A 21,811-nucleotide genomic window follows, 5' to 3' on the forward strand; every position below is an offset into this window, starting at 1 on the left:
AGGTCACATTGCATCAGAAACCATTGCTTCTTCCCTAAAAGTAATATAAATGTCAATGAAGTTATAATTAATTACTTGAGGGGAAAAATCTGGATTCATATTTGCAACTGTCTTTCTCCAAGCAATGATAATCATTTTCATCATCTTAATATTTGCTCCTTAATAGGACTTCAGTGTGATACAGGGAAAGTAACAAGCACAAAGTGTAAGGTGTCATCCTATAGCACATATGCAGGTACCAACTAAGAAACCCAACTTATAAAAAATTAAAGTACAATTTAAATAATAACAAGAACATAATTTTATCAATAGCTAACCTTTATGAAACATGTACCACATCCCAAGCATTATGCTAAGAGCTTAACACACACACACACACACACACACACACACACACACACGTTGCATCAAGATTCAACCTAATACACTTTCTCACACAATCCTTATTAACAACACCAAGAACACTATTAGGATCCCTACTGTAAAATTAAAGATATTTTAGGACATGACTTGACCAAATTAAAGAACTGGAGAATAGCAGAACTAGACTAAAGCCTAGGTCTAAATACAGGGCCCACATGCCCACTACCACGCTATATGTTATAGTCTGTGTGTCTTGAGAGCAAAGGGACAGAGACTGCTGGCACACCAGTACTCTCCTCCAAGTTGCTATAGACACCCGTACAGGCTGGCCCCTCACACAGGACCACAGCAAGGGAAATGAAATGAGGCTGGCATACAGGCCATACCTCACTCCAACCCTGTTGCAGAACTGCACACAAACTGAAGAAGGAGATTCTCTCACACACACAACTGCTACACTGGCTAAGAGCGGCCCTCATGTTGATGGTATATGTATCTTAAGTAAAAATTTTTAGAGAAAATTTGAACATTACAGAAGCCGGGCGTGGTAGCATACGTTTGTAATCCCAGCATTCGGGAGGCTGAGACCGGAGGATCGCGGTTCGCGGACAGCCTCAGCTACTTAGTGAGGCCCTCTGCAATTCAGTGAGACCCGATTTCAAAATAAGGAATAAAAATTAGGGCAGGGGGTGTAGCTCGGAGGGCAAATGACCCTGGGTTCCAGCCCCAGACCCACACACACAAAAATATTGAACATTACAGATTAAAAATACCTAAAGATATATATTCTTTGATCTAGATTGTGTGTGGTAGGGGGTGAACTGGAATGGAAACTAGGGGTATTCTACCTCCAGGCTATCCCTCTATCCCTATTTTATTTGAAACAGGGTCTCATTAAGTTGCTGAGAGCCTTAGAAAGTTGCTGAGGTTTGCTTTGAATGTGTAATTCTGTCTCAGTTCCCAAGTAATTTATTCTAAGGAAATTAACAATGTACATACAATCTGCTTTACCCTCAGTAGTGTGTGTGTGTGTATGTGTGTGTGTGTGTGTGTGTGTGTGTGTGTACGTGATTAAAGACTGAACCCAGGGACAGTCTGCCTCCAAACTACACTCCCAGCCTTATTTTTTGTTTGAAACACTGTCTTGCTAGGCTGCTGAGAGTCTTGCTACATTGCTGAGGCTGTCCTAGAACCTGTGATCCTCCTGTCTTGGCCTCCCAAGTACTGGGATTAAAAGTGTGTGCCACCATGCCTGGCTACCAAGTTCTATTACACAAACATTTTGTTCTGTCTCTAATATGGAACTAGAATATTTGATTTGTTATGAGCTAAATTCAGAGGAAATCCAGGTCATTCTACCACATGGCCTTGATTAAGAATGACTACTAAAATACAGATATGAAACACAAACTACACTCTAAAAATATCTTTAGATAACACAAACTTAAATGTTTTAAAAGTAAGCATTTTGAATATCACCTATGGAAAAACAAAATTCACAACAGAATGAGAAAGAAGAGAAAAAGGAAGAGGAGGAGGAAGAGGTGGAGGAGGAAGACGAGGAGGAGGAGGAGGAGGAGGAGGAGGAGAGGAGGAGGAGGAGGAGGAGGAGGAGGAGGAGGAGACGGTGCTCCTGACAGCAGTGAGTTGTCCTGGCACAATGCTTGGCCTCAATACACTCAGGTTAAACATCTCACACAACATAGCACGACACAAGGCCAGTGTATGACCATGTTGGATTAGAATAACAGGTCCACTCTGTGATCATGTCTAACACAAACAAAAGCAGGAACATTGCCCAAATCACAAAAATTACCAAACATAATTATGTCCTTGCTAGTATGAATGACTTCCATTTCTTTTACCAATCACAGTTTAGCCTTGCTCCATTCTTCTTGCCTTCTCGGTTTTTAAACTAGCTAATTCTCAAAATTATCCCATCCCTAAAAGCCCTTAATCTGCTGCACAGTCCAATTTCCCTTTACTTTCTCCAAGATGGCTTAGCACAAGTCCAAATACTACGTGGTTTCCCATCTATGGAAACTCACAATCTTCCTTGTTATAATAAACCATCTGTGTTTGCAGTCAACGCATCGTGTTGACTACAGCTATGTTCCTGGCATATCTGTGGACTTCCCTGGAGAGCAATAGCAGGAGTTGGTACTGAAGATGTGAGTAAAAGGTGAGATTAAGAATAAAATAATAAAATTTTACAAAGATTCTCTACAACCTGCAGAACAGAAATATTCTGCATAAAAGACTTCTTGGATATATAAACTTACTCTATTCTGGGTTCCCACAAATTCAAATTTCCTTGTGGGGTTTTTGTTTGTTTGTTTGTTTTGTTTTGTTTTGTTTTGCAGTACTGGAGTTCCTGGAAGCCCTTCTACCTCCAGTTACACTACCATGGGCTACACTCCCAGTACCTATTTTATACTTTTTTATGTGGAAACAGGGTCTCTTAAGCCAGCGTGGCTGGCTTCGAACCTGTGAGATCCTCCTGTCTCCGCCTCCCAAGCGCGAGGATTACAAGCATGCGCCACCACGCCCGGCTTTCCTTGTGTTTTTTGAGTACTACTGATGTTGACTAAATAAATTTTAAATTACATTCTTATTTGCTCAGTTTCCCACTGATCTGAACAAAATCAGAATCCAAATAAAAAAGTGAAAAAAAACTGAGAAAACTAAACCCTAAACATAGTACTTAGAACTATAAAATTCAAGCATATTATTTTTTACAACAAGCAAATTAATGTTTTTATTTTCCTTGATAATGTAAGAAATACATACTCATTTAGAAATATTAGATTATTAGTTCCTCAAAGTTTCTAAAGATAATAGGTCAAAAAATTAATTTATCAATCTAAAACATAAGCATGATTTATACACTGTAAAGTACTGTCTCATTGTCAAAGGAACCTTGCCCTCCACATTCTTACCTCCTGGGTCCTTATCAGGATTATACTCTAAAGCATTGCTACAGATGAGGTCAATATCTTTCAGGAAATCTTTAGCGGTAAGATAATTATGTTTATCAATTTTAGTTATTACTGTTGATAAATCCATTGGTTCTTTGATTACTTCAAGATAATCTGAAACCTAAAACAAATAAGATATTTTAATAAAATTACTTCCTGTTTCTTATATGATCTTAGTTCATAAAAGGAGAAAAACAATTCTTTAAAAATAAAATCTATTAAATACTTAAGAAAAAATTATTGATAATAAGATTACAATTCTATCTATGCTACTAAAGTTACTATCTGGCATACTTTCCATGAAAAGCTTCAGTATCTGTCTAGATCAACTCTAAAATTTTGCTAATAGTGAAATTTGAAACCAACTATCAGCACTTTTTTCTTTTAATCTTTTGGGCTTATCTGAGAAGAGAATGTATGTGTAAATGAACACAATAAGTATCATTAAATGTTACCTCAATAAGAGAGAAAGAAAAAACACAGAAAAATAAGCACAATCTTTTTATAGGATTAAAGAAGTTCTTCTGGTAAATCTTTAAAATTTTTAACAAATTTTCTTTCTTTTGTACTTTTATAGAGTGAATGTTTCATGGAAAGTATTTTCCATTCCTTTGGAGTCATTACAAACATTCTGAATCAATTATATAATGAAACTGAGTATTGTATCTATAACTAGTAAAAGATTTGCTGGACTTATCCCTAAGTGTAAACAAATCTACCAAAGAAATTTGTTTTCTTTTGCTTTAAGTGCAAATTTTCTGGGAAACAATCCAAATTAGAAGAAATTAAGTCATGACTGGCACAATACATTTTATATCACTTAACCAATAGGAAAATGCTGGCAACCTATCTACTGCCTCTCCAATAAAAGCCTTAAATCAAGTAATCAGAGCTCATATAAAAGGATACTTAGCAATAACATCTCAAATTAGTCAAGGACAATGTCCTGGGACAAAACAATTTCTGCTCTCTGAAAACAAGGATTTGTTTCTCATAGTGTGAGACGGCATCGATACCCAGATTTTGAATTTATGCAGAGATACATACACATATGTAATTTGAATATGTGTTCTTAAAATCTTAAGATGACTTGTAAAAATATTAGGTAAGAGTATGTAATTTATTTTTCAACCTCTTGGAGCTGAAAAGCCAGTTGATCTCTTTTTAGGGGCAGCAGTGGAGCTATACCTGAACAAATGATAGTTCAAATGATATCACTGGACTTGTTCTAGAATGCCCTGGGTACAAGTGGAAATGTTTATAAACTGAAAAGTACTACAAAAAATCCTATTATTAAATCTTATAAAAATTGAGCATACATGCTTACTATTAAATCTAAAAGTTTCTAAAGTTTTATTTTTCTAAAGTTTTGTTTACTCTGCAGTCTGCTTTGAAATTTGATAGTTCTTAGGCACTTCAAATCATTCCTTGAATATAACTTTTATGTCTTATCTGTGTTATCTTGTTTTCTCCTTTCTATACTTCCCAGAAATGCCTATGATGTTCTCTGCTTTTTTTTTTTTTTTTTTTTTTGGTGGTACTGGGGTTCCTGGAAGCCCTCCTTCCTCCGGGCTACACTCCCAGACCTATTTTATATTTCTGAAACAGGGTCTCTTAAGCCAGCATGGCTGGCTTCGAACCAGCGCGATCCTCCTGTCTCCGCCTCCCAAGCGCGGGGATTACAAGCGTGCGCCACCATGCCCGGCTTGTTCTCTGCTTTAAGAGCAGATAAAAACCAGCAGCAGAATAAACCTGAAAAGAACAAAGGAGAAAACTAGAAAAAAACAAAACCCTTCAATCGTTTTTTATCTAAGAAAATTTCTATCCCCTTTCAATGTCCTGTCATGATTTACAAAATGTTTATTTTATTGTAGATACATGACATCTGAAGTATGACAATCTTTTTGGAAAGAAAAATTTCCCTGAGCTAAAGCAAATGTGGGTTACTCCCAGCATGGGAGGTTGACTTCATCTTTCAAGAAGTGTCACAGTCTAAATATATACGCCAAAAGGAAATGGCTTATTTATTTAAAACTTCCTGAAAATTCCCTGATAGTTTTAAGATTACTTAAAAACACCGTAAGTGGAGAAAAATGCTCTACAAATACAATGTTTGTTAATTAAAATGCAAATTAGGCCTGTCCTATTATCCCAGTGAAAAAAGATAGAACATAGCTAGACTATAATGTAAAGAATGTAATTTTAAATATTTTTAAATTTTTCCAAGTCTTGGCTATGTCACTTGCCAGCAAGTCTTAATTTCCTCAGTTGATGGTATTAATAATAATAATAATAATAATAATAATAATAATAACAACAACAACAACAACAACATCAACAACCTTGGGAAAGGTTTTTGAGAAGAGCAAATGGGCACAATAATGTATTATGGATAAATATTTATGTAAAATTTGATAGTTCCTTTACTCCAAGGGGAAAATGATATTTGCAGACTTCAAAGATGGAGGCATATAAAGCTAACTCATTCTTCAGAATCACAGATGAGGAAATGTTTCCAAAGGAATCTTCGGAGGTCCAAAAGCACAGACTTCACACTGAGGACGCAACATTAAACTCTGAATCAAAATAAAAAATCAAGACTAAAAACACCGAAGCTGTTCAAACATGGAGTCTGAACTATAAGAAGAAGGCCAGTAAAGATTACAATGTGTTTATCCACACACTATATTATCCCAGGATAAAAAAAAAAATTGATAGAATTACAGTAGATTCCAAATGGAAAATTCCTTTTTTCGTCATGACAAAATCATGCTCCCACAAGCACACGATACAATACACATAGAAAGTGAGAAATTTTCCACTGGGAGCAGAGAAGATCCTTGGAGAGAAATAGTTTTAGATGCACTGGACATGCTTAACTTCCAACAGCATTTCAGCCATAGACATTTCCAAAATATGAAAGAAAAAGAAATTTCAAGTTTCTTAGCCACTTGTTTTAACAAAGTACATACATAATTTTGGAAATGCCAGTATCAACTGATAATGATTGACTAATACTAATATACTTTTTGAGAACAGGATTTATCCTGGAATAAAAATAGTCTAGTATGGACAGTTCACTAAAATAACTTTTAATTCTCTTCTTAAACTGAAGAGTATGAGATCACAAAGATCAATAATAATTAATAGGACATGTACAAATTGGTCACTAATTTTATCCAAAAGTCACCAGATGTTTGCTGATGACATTGGTAGTTATCACATGGATTAAAATTTTACAGGCTAGGGGTAATATTCATCCATGCCTTTGCTTTTTTTCCTTCCAAAAAAAGATGTCAATATTTTTTTCTTTTAGCCAGTTCAACTTCACTGTTTGCACACTACTGAAACAAGACCTCTTCAATATCCACCGGTTTGCTGAAGATGTTAAAGCGTTTGTCTGTGGCCAGCCTCTTGGTTACATCCCTGAGAAACAACCGCAATTCTCTTAAAGTATTTTCCTCTTGGTCCTCCATCCGATTTTTTTCTGATTCTGATAACTGACGAGGTGGAGAAGGTAATGCAAGAGGAAGTACTTCCATAGCACAAAGAGCTAAAAAAAAAAAAGAGAGAGAGAGAGAGAGAAAGAAAAAGAAAAAGAAAAAGAGAAGGGGAGGGAGGGAGGGAGGGAGGGAGGGAGGGAGGGAGGGAGGGAGAGAGAGAGAGAGAGAGAGAGAGAGAGAGAGAGAGAGAGAGAGAGAGAGAGAGAGAAAGAGAGAAGAAAATATTATGATCCCAACATGGTGAGCCAGGACCTCAATTAACTTTTCTGGCATTCTCTCAAAACATTCCTCTGGCATTCTCTCAAAACATTCTTTTTTTTTTTTTTTTTTTTGTACCGGCGATGGAATCCAGGGGAATTCTACTTCCAAGCTACAATCCCAGCCCTATTTTTTATCCTTTTGAATCAGGGTCTCACTAAGTTGTAGAGGGCCTCATTAAGTAGCCGAAGCTGGCCACAAACCTGTGATCTTCCTGTCTCAGCCTCCCAAGTACTGGGATTAAAAGCATGCACTAACCATGCCTGGCTTCTCACAAAACATTTTTTAAAGGAAAATTATGAATATAAATAAACCATGCAAATCCAGCAAGAAAAAATTTAAATGAAAACAATACATAATTTGGGAAACAGTTTCACTTTATAACTCACAATAGGACTCCTTTAAGTGAAATGTTTTCAAATAATTTATTTTGAAGTATTACTTATATACAACTTATAAAATACTTCAAATCAACATAAATACCTTAAAACAAAGTACTGTATACTGGGTTTTTAAGTCAACCTTTTAGCCATATATGGGGCTTCTTGAAATGGGGTAGCCATATATGCAGGAGAAATGTAATGGGCAAGTAACAACTGTTTCATCCTTCCTAACCCCAAAAGAAATCTAATTTTAACAGGTCTTCTGCCCTCATATTCTGAGTATCAGACAATAAGATAGATGGATATGAATAGCACCTGCAAGGAAGGAGAAAAAAAAAGAGCAGAAACTAAAATAAAATTCCAAAGTCATAAGAAAAAGAACAACATTCCAAAGTGTTGTTATGTCAAATATATGGTACTCACTAAGTGACAAGACAAACCAAAAATCTTCTTAAAAGGTAAAGTATTAGCCCAGCATGGTGGTGCAGGCTTGTAATCCTAGTGCTTGGGAGGCTGAGACAGGGGTATCACACAGGTTTGAAACCAGCCTCAGCAACTTAATGAGACCCTGTTTCCAAATAAAGTATAAAAATAAGTCTGGGAGTACAGCCAGGAGGTAGAAAAGCCCCTGGGTTTCACCCCAGTATCACCAAAAAAAAAAAAAAAAAAAAAAGGGAAAATATTAGTTTTCTGAATCAAAATGTTCTGTAATTTTCTTAAAAGAGTTTCCTAAACCAAGCACTGTGCACATGCTTGTAAATCCTAGTACTTAGGAAGCTGAGACAGGGGTATCTCAGGTTCAAAGAGAACTCAGTGAGGCCCTCACAATTTCGTGAGACCCTGTTTCCAAATAAAACATAAAATAGGGTTGGAGGTGTAGCTTGGAGATAGAATTCCTCTTGGTTCATCTCAGCACCACCACCACACACACACACACACACACACACACACACACACACACACACACACACACACACACACACACAGAATTCTGGTATCACACTAAAGCTCAGAATTAAAATGCTAAGTATTTTCATTGATTTTTTTTTTAAATAGCCCCTAACATGAAAAATGAGAACCCACATCTAATAATCAGAAGTTACAATTTATATCCTGAATTCCCAAAAGTTTCTGGAAGAAAAAATAACTATAACAATATGAAAGTGTTCATTTCTTAAATACTGAGAAAATTTGAAAGGAGCCACTAAGAGAAAAAATTATCAAAATGGTGAATATAACCAATAAAAAAAAATAACAAAGAAAACTATAGGAAAGTAAAGATTTGGCAAGGATGAGAAATATATTTAAACATCCTACAAGAAGCCGGGCATCGTGGTACATACTTGTAATCCTAGTACTTGGGAGGTTGAGACAGAAGGAGTGGAGATTTAAGGCCAACCTCAGCAACTTGTGAGGCCCTCTGTAACTTAGGAGACCCTGTTTCAAAATAAAGACTAAAAATATTAGGCTGGGATTGGAGCTCAGAGGTAGAATGTTCCTGGATTCTATTCCCATTCCCATTAAAAAAAAAAAATCCTACAGGAACAGACATAAGAAACATAAATGATGGAACAACAAGGAAAAAGAGGCGTAAAATTTTTTTTACCAAAACTGCTATTTTCTAGAAGAGACTAAAAGCAGGCAGATATTATCATTTACCCATTATTAAGACTGGGAAAAGAAACTCTCTTTTCAATGACTTATAATACAGTCCCTACCTAAGTTAGAGAATTGAAATTTGACAAATTCCTGAGTCCTTCTTTTTTTTTTTTTTTGTGGTACTGGGGTTCCTGGAAACCCTTCTACCTCCGGGCTGCACTCCCAGACGCCTATTTTTTATATTTTTATTTGGAAACAGCGTCTCTTAAGCCAGCACAGCTGGCTTCGAACCTGCACGATCCTCCTGTCTCCGCCTCCAAAGTGCAGAGATTACAAGCGTGCGCCACCACGCCCGGTTTCTTGAGCCCTTCTTTATGCTATGAGTCGGAACCTGAGAAAAATCTAATGCTTAAAATAAAGCTATGATAGATTTTCAAATGCCACATAGTAGGTGCTAAATATACACTTGAAAATAAAAAGTAAACTAGAAAAAGCAAATGATCTAAACAGATCTTTGACAGTCAAACCTATTCTGGTCCACAAAGTAATCAGCATACCTATACTCACAACGAGCCAGTTCATGTTCCAGATACCAGGACCAAAACAGAGCAAAACTGAAAACCTTTTTCTTTGGTTTTATGAACCAGAAGAATGAGAAATCTACCAGAGAATATGGACAGGAGCAATGAGAAGTTTTGCTTAAAGTTTTAACAAGGTTATACTTCCCCATCTCACATGAGGTGTACACAATGGCCATTTTCACATACATTCATCTAAAGCTAAATAAAAACTGATAGACTGTCTTCATTTCAATGAAGCAAAGCTTAAAAAACTAACTGTAAAAAAGGTTTTTCTTAACTGTGCCCACCTATTTTTTCTAGTGGTCTCCTCCCCATCTGTCTAACTTACCAGTGTGTTTCCTTCGAGGTGGTGCCATTGATGCCTGGTTGAGAATCAGTTCTTGGAAAAATTTTCTCCTGTCTTCTTCAATAGGCCTTTGAATATACAAGACCTCTTCATACTGTATTCTAAAGATACATTTAACCTACACATATACATACACACAAAGACATTGAAGATATGGAGAATTAAGAGCATATATATTATACCAAATTGTAATTTCTTCTATTTTTAGTATTGTTTTCAATATTTAGAGTATTCACATGGGGTTAGGGTTAACCTAGTCCTGTGCTATGCTGGTGAGAGGCTCAACTCTTCAACGAAACAAGAACGGGAGAATGTCCCATTGCCTGAGTCACTAGCACATGATACTATATCTGGAAAAGTCATCAGGTAATATCAGAAAAGATAGCAGATTGTAAAAGTCAGATGGCAACAATTTCAAAAGGCTTTTACCTAAAAGTTGCAAGGATCTAGGATCCAGAAGAGGGAGCTGGAAGGACTTAATACATTCTTCTCTTACTCTCATGTTTCTTTTCATTTTCTACCCACTGACTCCCTGCCTGTGTACTTATTCTACCAAATCTTTTTTACTGTATCTTCTGGAATCCTCATTCCACTGCAAATAAACTAGGTCTCCAAAGAATGTTGCATGAAACCACCTTTCATAAAAAAAAATCCAAAGCAAAAATAAGTCATTCATGTTCATGCCTCCCACTCCTTCTACCCAGGGATTATCTACCTCTCATCCATTCACCTGCTCTAGAGAGACCGAGTCACAGATCACCTCCTTCTAAGATAAGCTTTTTACATCCTCTTTATGTCATTCACAATTACCAAGACACTTAACACACTAGTTTATGCTTTTTTTTTAAAACAAGGTCTAGCTTCTAGATACCAAATTTCCTGAGAACAGAAACCATTTCTTGTTTCTCTACACCTACCACATTGCCTCAATTATAGCCCTATTCCTTCCTTCCTTCCTTCCTTGATTGTGTGTGTGTGTCAGTGGGTATATATCTAAACTGTGTCAGGTGGTTCAGCACTGTGGGTTGAAAATTTGCTTAAGGTAAGATATATGTTAAGCAAATTCAGACTTACTATTTCCTTGCATTACAGAGAGCAGGTACTTAATAATTTTTTGCTGAATGAACAATAACGTTAACTTGACAAATACAAAATTCTTCATTTCCCTGACCATCTTCAAGCCGAAGCATCTCAACATGCAGAAAGTATTTCTATGGAGTCTTAGAAAATGCAGGACATTTTAAGAATCAGACACATCTGGGTTCAAATCTTTGTGTTCCTATACTAGCTGTGTGATCCTAGGCAACTTCCTTTACTCTTGTTATTCTCTATTAGATTGTTAATCCCTACTAGTTTGGAGCAATAATTTCCAAATTTTATTTATTAAATATCTTATCGGCAAACAAATCTAAAAATATTCCCTCTAGCATATACTCTTTATTTGCAGTATTAGACCATTACATTAAAACATAATAGATATACAATATATTGTACATACAATATAATACACAAAATATTTAAGATATTTTGAAAAATAAGAATTTATAAGTTCTAATGTTTTTCTCATCCCTTAATGTGAGACTACTAGACTAGAAGAGAGAAAAATACAAAGAAAGCTTACAATAACATGTAGAAGGGGCTCTAAAAGATCATATTGTTATTTGGTCCCACAAACAAAACACTAGTTCCATGGGGACTAATTTTTGGGGGGTTTTCTTCTATTTATAAAAGAAAAAAGAGTGGAAAACCTTTTCCTTTCACCTCTGAATAATGGGTTTATTTTATCTTGTGAACAGCAGTATTTATTCCAGAAGATTTGGAGAAAAAGGCAATTAAACAAACATACCCACATTACACACACGCACGCACGCACGCATGCAGGCGCACACACACACACATATCAGTATCTCATAGAATTTCCATAATCTTCACATCACAAAATATTAATAGCCATTAGTATCTATTTGATTAATAAGGACTAAAATATAAAATACAAGAGAGAATAAAGCTAAAATCTTAAGACTATGACATTAGTAAATTTCTAATATTTTAGCTACTAATTAGGGACATCAGTATATAATGAAAAACCTTACTAGTTAGTATGCACTTTAAATCCACTTGCCAGGCGTGGTGGTGCACGCTTGTAATCCTCGCGCTTGGAGGCGGAGACAGGAGGATCACGCAGGTTCGAAGCCAGCCCCGCTGGCTTAAGAGACCCTGTTTCCAAATTTTACTACTCAGCCGGGTGTGGTGGCGCACGCTTGTGATCCCCGCGCCAGCCCCGCTGGCTTAAGAGACCCTGTTTCCAAATTTTAAAAAAAGTATTAAAAAAAATAGGTCTGGGAGTGTAGCCCGGAGGTAGAAAGGCTTCCAGGAACCCCAGTACCACCAAAAAAAAGAATTACTCTAAATTTAATATACTTTCCTTACAAGAGAAATTATATGAATTCACTTCAATAAGATAGTTCATGAAAGCTAAAACATAACTCAGTAAACAAATGCCTTAATCATAAAATTTTACACAATCAAGATTTATAACATTTAAAATATAAATATTCTATATGACATTCCAAATGTGTTTTCTAGGCAAAATATTTCTAGACATTTCTAAAAAAAAAAAACATTCAAGAGCAGTTAAGCTCAGGATGCAAAAGCAATTTTATTTTTTTGGTACTGGAGATTGAACCACCCATGGGCATTTTACTTCTTTTTTTTTATTTTTTATTTTTTTGTAGTACTGAGGTTCCTGGAAACCCTTCTACCTCCGGGCTACACTCCCAGACCTATTTTATATTTTTATTTGGAAACAGGGTCTCTTAAGTCAGCACGGCTGGCTTCGAACCTGCGCGATCCTCCTGTCTCCACCTCCCAAGTGCGGGGATTACAAGTGTGCGCCACCACGCCCGGCTCCAAGTGATTTTTTTTTTTTTTAGTGGGCATTAGTTTTATTTTTACACATATACTGGAGACTCATGCAATGCTACCCCCAACTGATTCTAATGCACACTAAACTTAAGAAACAATGAGGAATATCTCTATAGTAGACCCTAACTCAAGCGTGCACCACCAGGCCCAGCTGGGCATTTTACTTCGGAGCTATAACCCCAGCCCTATTTCTTATTCTCTATTTTGAATCAGGTCTCACAAAGTTGTGGAAGGCCTCACTAAGTATCTGAGGCTGGCCAGGACCTTCGATCCTCCTATCTCAGCCTCCCAAGTACTGGGATTAAAACGTATATCACCACGCCTGGCAGCTAAAGCAATTTTTCAATCTCAGCCACATTAACTTAATATACCAATTTTTTCTGAATCAACTATAATTTTACTTTTGATTTTAATTCAAAAGCTGAATTTCAGATTTTAATAATGGTCAACTTAACATGACGCTGCCAATGAAAGATCTGAAAAGTCAAATCATACCAACTTTTCACAGATGATAACAGTAATCATGAGAACAAACTGATGATAAAAGGGCTAAAATTTTCTTAGGAAGTACTATATAGTCAGATTTTATTCTAAGCATGAATCTCAATCTTCATGACACTGAAGAATATATCACTCATACAAAAACAGGAACAAAGCGCTAAATAACTTGCTTTATCGCCTGGCTAGTGAGGATAAAGTCAACAACATAGTTGACATGCTTGGGCACAATGCCTACAATCACTCAACAAATAAACATGTAACCAAGATACACCCACCTAGAGTTTAAAATTAATGAACTATTTGCTAATACACATATTCACCTCTTCCCATGACCTTAACGTCAATCTTCTGTAAAATAGTCACAACAGTCTCACCTCTCTAAAGGACAATGATCAGCAAGGAGCTCTGAGACATTCCATTGCCAAAATATACAACAGAATATGATCCCTGACCATAATGATTTTATGATAATTAAAGGTATCCAATTTATAAGGTCAACTATTTTAAAGCAATATTGAAAAATAACTATTTGATTACTTACCTCGTCAGGCAATTCACTGTACATGGTTTCAGAGGTAGACAATAAAAATATAGGTGAAAATGATGGTATATCTTGTAGCAATGTCAGAAAAGTGGCTCTCACAGTCTCACTGACGGCTTCCCACCAATCACCAATGTGAGGCATGTAAACAATGCTAGGGACTGTTCTTCGAGCTTCACGAAATATCTAATAGAGAAGAGAAACGGCATTTAGAAACTCAAAATCCTAACTATAAAGTCTATGCACCAACCTCTACATATATAAAATATATTAGAACTGTTACTATCATAAGTTTCAGCCCTAAAATTTAAGTTCTTCAAGATATTACGTACAAGTCTTACACAGCTTCCATCTACTTGTGTACCACCAAAAAAGGTTATTTTTTGCATTTAGCTATTCTTCCTTAGTAAATATTAATAGGGTAACAAATTGCTCCATTTATCTGTCATATAGAAAAAATAAAGCAAAACACCTCTATAAATATGCTGCAAATAAAGAAACATACATCTAAGACATTCATGTTAAGAGTTTTACCCAAAAGTTTTCTGTAAAGATAAAAAAGACAACATAGTTCACATGTTTTGAGCACAGTACCTAAACACTCAATATATGAATTAAATAAATATTTTAATCAAGATCCACCACATTACAATTTAAAAGGAATGAACTAGTTAGGTGTGGCAGTGCATGTCTGTAATCCCAGTACTTTGGAGGCTAAGCCAGGAGGATCGCAGGTCCGGACAGTCTCGGCAATGTAACAAGACTCTTGGCAACCTAGTAAAACCCTGTTGCAAAACAATAATTAAAAAGGGCCAGAGTATAGCTCAAGAGAAAGAATGTCCCTGGGTTCAATCCCCAGTATCACAAACAAAAAGTAATGATCTACCTGCTGATACACTTGTTAACCTCTTCCCATTACCTGAACCTCAATTCTATTTCTCTAAAGAACAATAACTATAACAGAGTTCTGAGACAGGTATTATTAAAATGTACAAAATGAAGTTTTCCTCAGCTGTTTAAAAGATTCTGAGTGATATTTTCAGTCATCCTCAGCCAATATATACCAATAAGAACCAGGTTGGTTATTAGTAAGCTGCCATGTAAGTCATGAGCCCATCAACAGATGTTCATACAACACCTCTTCGCTATTTTTTCCTTTTTTTTTTTTTTTTTTTTGGTGGTACTGGGGGTGGAACCCAGAGGCTTTCTACATCCGGGCTATACTCCCAGACCATTTTTTAAAATATTTTATTTGGAAACAGGGTCTCACTAAGTTTCTGAGAGCCTCACTAAGCAGCTGAGGCTGGCTTCGAACCCATGTGATCCTCCTGTCTCAGCCTCCCAATGGCGGGGATTACAAGCATGCGCCACCACGCCCGGCTCCTCTTCACTATTTTTAACAAGTTTAGATAAAAATGTAAAACTCAGATTATATGTCTTCAATCCAGTAAGGGAATTCTATTCCTAAAATTCATGACTTGTTTTCCCTGGCCTCAATTAGTCCCTGTAATGTATAAGGCACAGAAATAAGAACCATTGAAAATTATTAAAATTAGTCTGGGTGTGATGTCACACACTTGTAATTCAAGTACTTAGGAGGCTGAGACAGGAGAATTGCAGATTCCAAGCCAGCATCAGCAATTTAGTAAGGCCCTCCACAACTAAGTGTTACCCTGTTTACAAAATGGAAATAAAATCAAGTTGGGTATAAAACTCGAGGTAGAATGCCTCTGGGTTCAATCCCCAGTACCCAAAAAAAAAAAAAAAAAAAAAAAATTAGAATTATCAGAAAGTTTCCTAAGATTCAAGAGGATTATTTCTTTAATGAGGAAGCTTACCTCTTGTGTTAATTTCTTAATAATATTTTATATATCTTTAAGTCTGCTGTGTAAAATAAAATGTATGGTTCAGTTAACCAACTGTAAGAGACGCAAATAAAATATTTCCCCCAAATTGAAAGAAATCTAAATGCATGATCATTCACATTAAAATAAATATTTGTTCCTCCCCTTCCCTAATATTTGCAATATCCACCACAAAACAGTTCTACAATCTAATTCCATCAGGACTCTCAAATTTTGACTTTTTCTATAAACACTTCCTATCTTCAACCTAGAAACCCAAGGATCTTTTTTTCCCAAAGTTCTTTCAGAAATGCATAAGAACCGCAGAGCAGGAGCATGAAGGCAATAGAGGGATCTGTTTTAAAATTAAAAAAAAAAAAATTACATGCCACCTGTCAGGCAGGGCACAAAGAAGACAGTTATTAACTCTTTTTGTCACTTTCTTTCCCCCACTCTTTGCTGATAAAATTAAGGAGAATCACCAGGGAGAAAAAGATGATCCTAAGAAAAAAACTAAGGAGCTGCACAGCTTACTGAGAAGCCTCTTAACACTAACCAGCTAATTCAGCCATGCAAGTTATCACATGCCCAAGGTTCAAAAGAAATGAGAAACGTGCTTTTTTAAAAATGAATGTGTGCCTTTTGTTCTAGTACTTCTAGAATTTTCCAGGAATAGGTATTGAGGACATCCAGCCATTACCAAGTGTGAGAGAGGAAGAAAACATCAACAGAAGGTTGAGGGATGACAAGAGCTTCACAGAGGCAGGAGGTCAATAATGCAGTGCCACAGGTTCTTCAACTGTCCTATGAGGCTGAACTAATAGCTGTGGGCATCACAAGCTCTCAAAGAGAGGGTGTGTGTGTGTGTGTGTGTGTGTGTGTGTGTGTGTGTGTGTGTGTGTGTGTGTGTTACTGGGGATTGAACACAGGGGCCATTCTACCTCCAAGCTATACCCTCAACCCTATTTTTTATTCTTTTATTTTGAAATGGTCGCACTAAGTTGTGGAAGACGTCACTAAGTAGCTGAGGCTGTCCAGGAATGTACGATCCTCCTGTCTCAGCTTCCCAATATTGTTTTTACAAGCGTGAGCCACCACGCCTGGCTCTTCTGTTATTTTTCTTCTTTTTATAAATTCGCTCAACATTAACAAAATGAACATGATATTCTCCCCTGTTATTTCTAAAGTCTTCCCTACTTTCTAGAAAAAAATTAAAAAGGAACACTGGCTAGGAGTCATGGCACTGGCCTGTAATCTCAGTGTTTGAGAGCTTGAGATAGGAGGATCAGAGGTTCAAGACCAGCCTCAGCAATTTAGTAAGACTAAAGGCTGAGCATGTAGCTCAGCAGCAGAATGCCTCTGGGTTCAACCCCAGTACAAAAAAACAAAAACAAAAACAGGACTACTAAAATAATTTTTTTTTAGTTCTTTCCTTTTTCTCAGAAAATTAAAATGCACTGTTTTCTTTAAACACGTAACTCACCTATTCTAATTTCCAGGTTTTTAAAGAATAAAGTTCAAGAATAGCATTTAAAAATTCTTGGAGTATAAATATAAGGAAAAAGTTAAATCTTACTGTAAATTTTAATTAGGGGGATAGTAAAAACAGCTCTTCAAGTTTGCTGATTAAAGTCATTGAGTAAAGCACCCCCTGTGAAATCAAATAATCAGGTAACTCAGAATAGAAAAATGAAGCCTGGTTTTAATGAAGTGGCAACTGGCTTGGGAAGAGTGATGCCATTTGAGAACTAGAACAATACTCACCTACAGGGTGTCTTGGATTGGTGGATGTGCAAGGTGTAGTAGAAAACAGAAAAACTGTTATAGAGAAAAAAAGACAGTAGGCCAAATTACTGAACCAACCGTTTCAAAAGACCTCTGACATGACCAGCACTCTTGCACAAGCAAAATGAACAAACGGAGTCCGTGAACTGTTCATCTTGATTTTTTATTTAAATAATATAATCTATTTTCTTCTGTCTTCCTTCTTGCCCCAGAATCATAGTCTTTTGCAAAACTAAAATTTTTAAGTTTACTAAAAAAAAAAAGAAAGAAAAAGAAAAAAAAATAGCCAGGTGTGGTGGCGCACAATTGTAATCCCAGCATTCGGGAGGCTGAGACAGGAGGACTGCGGTTCGAGGACAGCCTCAGCTACTTAGTGAGGCTCTTTGCAACTCAGTGAGACCCTGTTTCAAAATAAAGAATAAAAAATAGGGCTGGGGGTGTAGCTCAAAGGTAGAATGACCCTGGGTTCCTTCCCCAGTACCGCCAAAAAACAACAACAAAAAAATCTGCTGTGCATGGTGGCACACACCTATAATCCCATTACTTGGGAGGCTGAGACAGAAATATTGTAGGATCAAAGCCAGCCTCGGCAAACTGGTGAGGCCTTCCAAACTTAGCAAGACCCTATTTCCAAATAAAAAATAAAACTTGGCTGGGTTATAGTTTGGAGGAAGAATGCCTGTAGGTTCAATCCCCAGCACCACTAAAAAGAAAAAAAGAAACTATTCTTACTGATTATTATTATTTTTTTTTTTTTTTTTGATGGTACTGGGGTTCCTGGAAGCCCTTCTACCTCCGGGCTACACTCCCAGACCTATTTTTACATTTTTATTTGGAAACAGGGTCTCCTAAGCCAACACGCGCAGCTGGCTTCGAACCTGCGCGATCCTCCTGTCTCTGCCTCCCAAGCGCGGGGATTACAAGCGTGTGCCACCACGCCCGGCCCAATTATTAAAATTTTTAAAGGAAAAAATAAGGCCACTGAAATTGGAAGTATCCAGACAAGGAAGCACTAATGATATAAACTGCACTTACACTTGTAAGAGTTCTAATCATCTCAAAATCTAATCTTTGAAGTCAGTATTTTAGGTACCAAATTTAAATGTTCAGGGGCTAAGGAATATAGCTCAGTTGTAGAGCACTTGCCTAGTGTGTACAGGTTCTGGGTTGAATCCCCAGCAAGAATGGGAGTCGCTAAATTTTCAACAAATGAACTTTTTTTTTCCCCCTCAGGGCTAAGGATTGAACCCGATGCTAGAGGAAGCCGAGCAATCTTCTTTACCACTGAGCTGTATTCTTTTCGGGGAAAGAGGGGGTTAGCTGGGGATTAAATCCAGGGACATTCTACCTCTGAGTTACAACTCCTGCCCTTTTTATTTTTCTTCTGAAATAAAGTCTTAATAGATTGCTGAAAGACTTGCTAAGCTACCAAGGCTGTTTTTGAACCTCTAATCTTCCTGTCTCAGCTTTCTAAGTACTGAGATTATATGCCTGCCACACCTGGCTCCCAGCATTTTTATTATCAATTGTTCATATGTGTGTGTGTGTGGTAGTGGTGGGGGAGTGCTGTGAACTAAACTCAGCTCATCACCACCACATACCAAGCCAACCCTTACCAGCTATAAGCCCAGCCAGCCCAGTAAGCTTTCTGAGCTAAGAATTTATAAAAGCTATTTTGTTTAGAAACTAAAATTTAGAAAATTTTAAAATACAAATGTGATAAAGCATAAGCTCAAGTACAGTATAACTTTGACTTTTAGGGCTACATTAGAAAAACTTTGTCATCAAAAACCTTCCAGAATTTCTTTCAGTCACTTAACAGTACTATGATTATACAAAAATTGAAAACCATAGGTAAAAGAAAAATCTTGGAAAAATGTATAAGCACTAATAAAATAATTTTGATTCTGCCAGCCATGGTGTCACACACTTATAATCACAGTAAGTGGGAGGCTGAGACAGAAGGATCACAGGTTCAAAGCCAGCTTCAGCAACTTAGCAAGGCTCTCTGGAATTTAGTGCAACCCTGTTTCCAAATAGAAATGAAATCGGGTTAGGGTGTAACTTAGAGGTAGAATGGCTCTAGGTTCAATCCTTAATACCATAAAAAAATTTTCTTTGATCCCTTGAGTCCTTTATCACAAAGGATTAAAATAAATAACATTCTGTGTATTACTGATTATTCCATTTATAACACTTTACTCCATTTATATTCCATTTACCTAAGATTTATTGAGCTTCTGTGAAAAGAAGGTACTATTTGGACTCTCATGACTCAGAATTCAGGAGAAATGATGCCAAATCTCTTCATATGCATACAAAAACCAAAACATTATAAAATAAATCTATACTAGTTTCTGACTTGTGACAGTAATACAAACATTTTATGAAATTAATTCATCCAAATCCTGATATTTTCATTCCCTAAGGACTTAAAATTTTCAGTAATTCCAACATTCTTGACCAATATAATTTTATTTGCTTACAACTCCAAAAGGGGGAGGTTGCTATGGAAAACCTCAGACACCTATGTAAACAAACACAAAATTATATACATAGTTAAGTATATTAATTTCTTAATGTTCTTCAAACTAAAAGGATTTCCCTTGAGAATTTCCAGATACAATTTCTTTCTGGAGAAAAGAAAATAGTAAAATTTTCACTAAAAAATTACCATATGAATACCATATAAGCACCTAAACTCTGAAGCTTTAGACAGATCATATATAAAATTTATAGACTCAATCTTATCTATTAATGAAGACAAAACACTCAATGCTCCATCTTTTCTAAATAAACAGCAAGAATAATATGAGACAAAAATTACATTTGAGGATGTCAGAAAAGGAGAATCAGAACATACATATATATACACATACATACATACATACATACATATTTTTTTTTTTTTTTGGAGGGGATGGTACTGGGGATGAAACCCTTCTACCTCCAGGTTACACTCCCAGACCTATTTTATATTTTATTTGGAAATAGGGTCTCTTAAAGCAGTGAGGCTGGCTTCAAACCTGCGCGATCCTCCTGTCTCCGCCTCCCAAGCACAGGGATTACAAGCGTGCGCCACCACGCCCGGCAAGAATAAAAAAATTTGCTTAAAAAAAAAAAAGAATGTTAGACCAGGCATAGTGGTGCACACTTATAATCCCAGCATTTGGGAGGCTGAGACAGGAGGATCGTGGTTCGTGGAGAGCCTCAGCTACTTAGAGAGGCCCTTTGCAACTCAGTGAGACCTGTTTCAAAATAAAGAATAAACGGGGCGTGGTGGCGCACGCTCGTAATCCCTGTGCTTGGGAGGCGGAGACAGGAGGATCGCACAGGTTCGAAACCAGCCTCGCTGGTTTAAGAGACCCTGTTTCCAAATAAAATATAAAATAGGTCTGGGAGTGTAGCCCGGAGGTAGAAGGGTTCCATCCCCAGTACCACCAAATAGAGAGAGAGAGAGAGAAAGAAAGGAAGGAAGGAAGGAAGGAAGAAAGAAAGAAAGAAAGAAAGAAAGAAAGAAAGAAAGAAAGAGAGAAAGAAAGAATAAAAATAGGGCTGAGAGTGTAGCTTAGAGGTAGAATGACCCTGGGTTCCATCCCCAGTATCACACACACAAAAAAAAGGATAAAAAATGTTAATATCAAAAGTTTTTCACTAGATATTAACAATTCCTGCCTTGTTGTAGGGTCAATATTCCAGGCTATACCATGGCTTGCCTTGCAACAGGACCTGCTCAGTAACATGTAAAACACACACACACACACGCACGCACGCACGCACAAAAGAAAACACACACAAAAGAAAAAGGAATTCATCTCAGTAATAAATGCCTACTTAGCACCAATGTCTAGCTAAAATGCGATCCACTATATCTCAAAATGCGATCCACTTAAGATCTAGACTAGTACACTAACAACTGGCATGAATGTTCAAAGGACAGATTCATAGGATCTATCCCAAATTCTGTAGGGAGCCAGGGGATCTGAAATAAACACTTTTTTTTTTTTTTTTTTTTTTTTTTTTGGTGGCACTGGGGTTTCTGGAAGCCCTTCTACCTCCGGGCTACACTCCCAGACCTATTTTATATTTTTTTTATTTGGAGACGGGGTCTCTTAAGCCAGCGCGGCTGGCTTTGAACCTGCGCGATCCTCCTGTCTCCGCCTCCCAAGCGCGGGGATTAAAAGTTTGCACCACCACGCCCGGC

At 36.8% G+C, this 21,811-nt stretch overlaps 1 protein-coding gene across 3 annotated transcripts in view; it reads right to left on the reverse strand.

Moving 5' to 3' along the window:
- The window catches only part of ATAD2B (ATPase family AAA domain containing 2B), a gene marked incomplete at both ends in the record, with an annotated part of 143,164 nt that overhangs the window by 28,694 nt on the left and 92,659 nt on the right, over nt 1–21,811 (reverse strand). For 2 of the 3 annotated variants that reach the window (XM_080711476.1, XM_080711474.1), the window contains 4 exons: nt 3,303–3,462; nt 6,713–6,894; nt 9,994–10,129; nt 13,979–14,164. In XM_080711476.1, the coding sequence (XP_080567602.1) occupies nt 3,303–3,462; nt 6,713–6,894; nt 9,994–10,129; nt 13,979–14,164 (664 nt within the window). Of the gene's footprint in view, nt 1–3,302; nt 3,463–6,697; nt 6,895–9,993; nt 10,130–13,978; nt 14,165–21,811 lie in introns of all 3 variants that reach the window. The other variant, XM_080711475.1, reaches the window with a different exon arrangement.

The sequence above is a fragment of the Muscardinus avellanarius genome (assembly GCF_963383645.1).
Source record: "Muscardinus avellanarius genome assembly, chromosome: 15".
NCBI lineage: Eukaryota > Metazoa > Chordata > Mammalia > Rodentia > Gliridae > Muscardinus > Muscardinus avellanarius.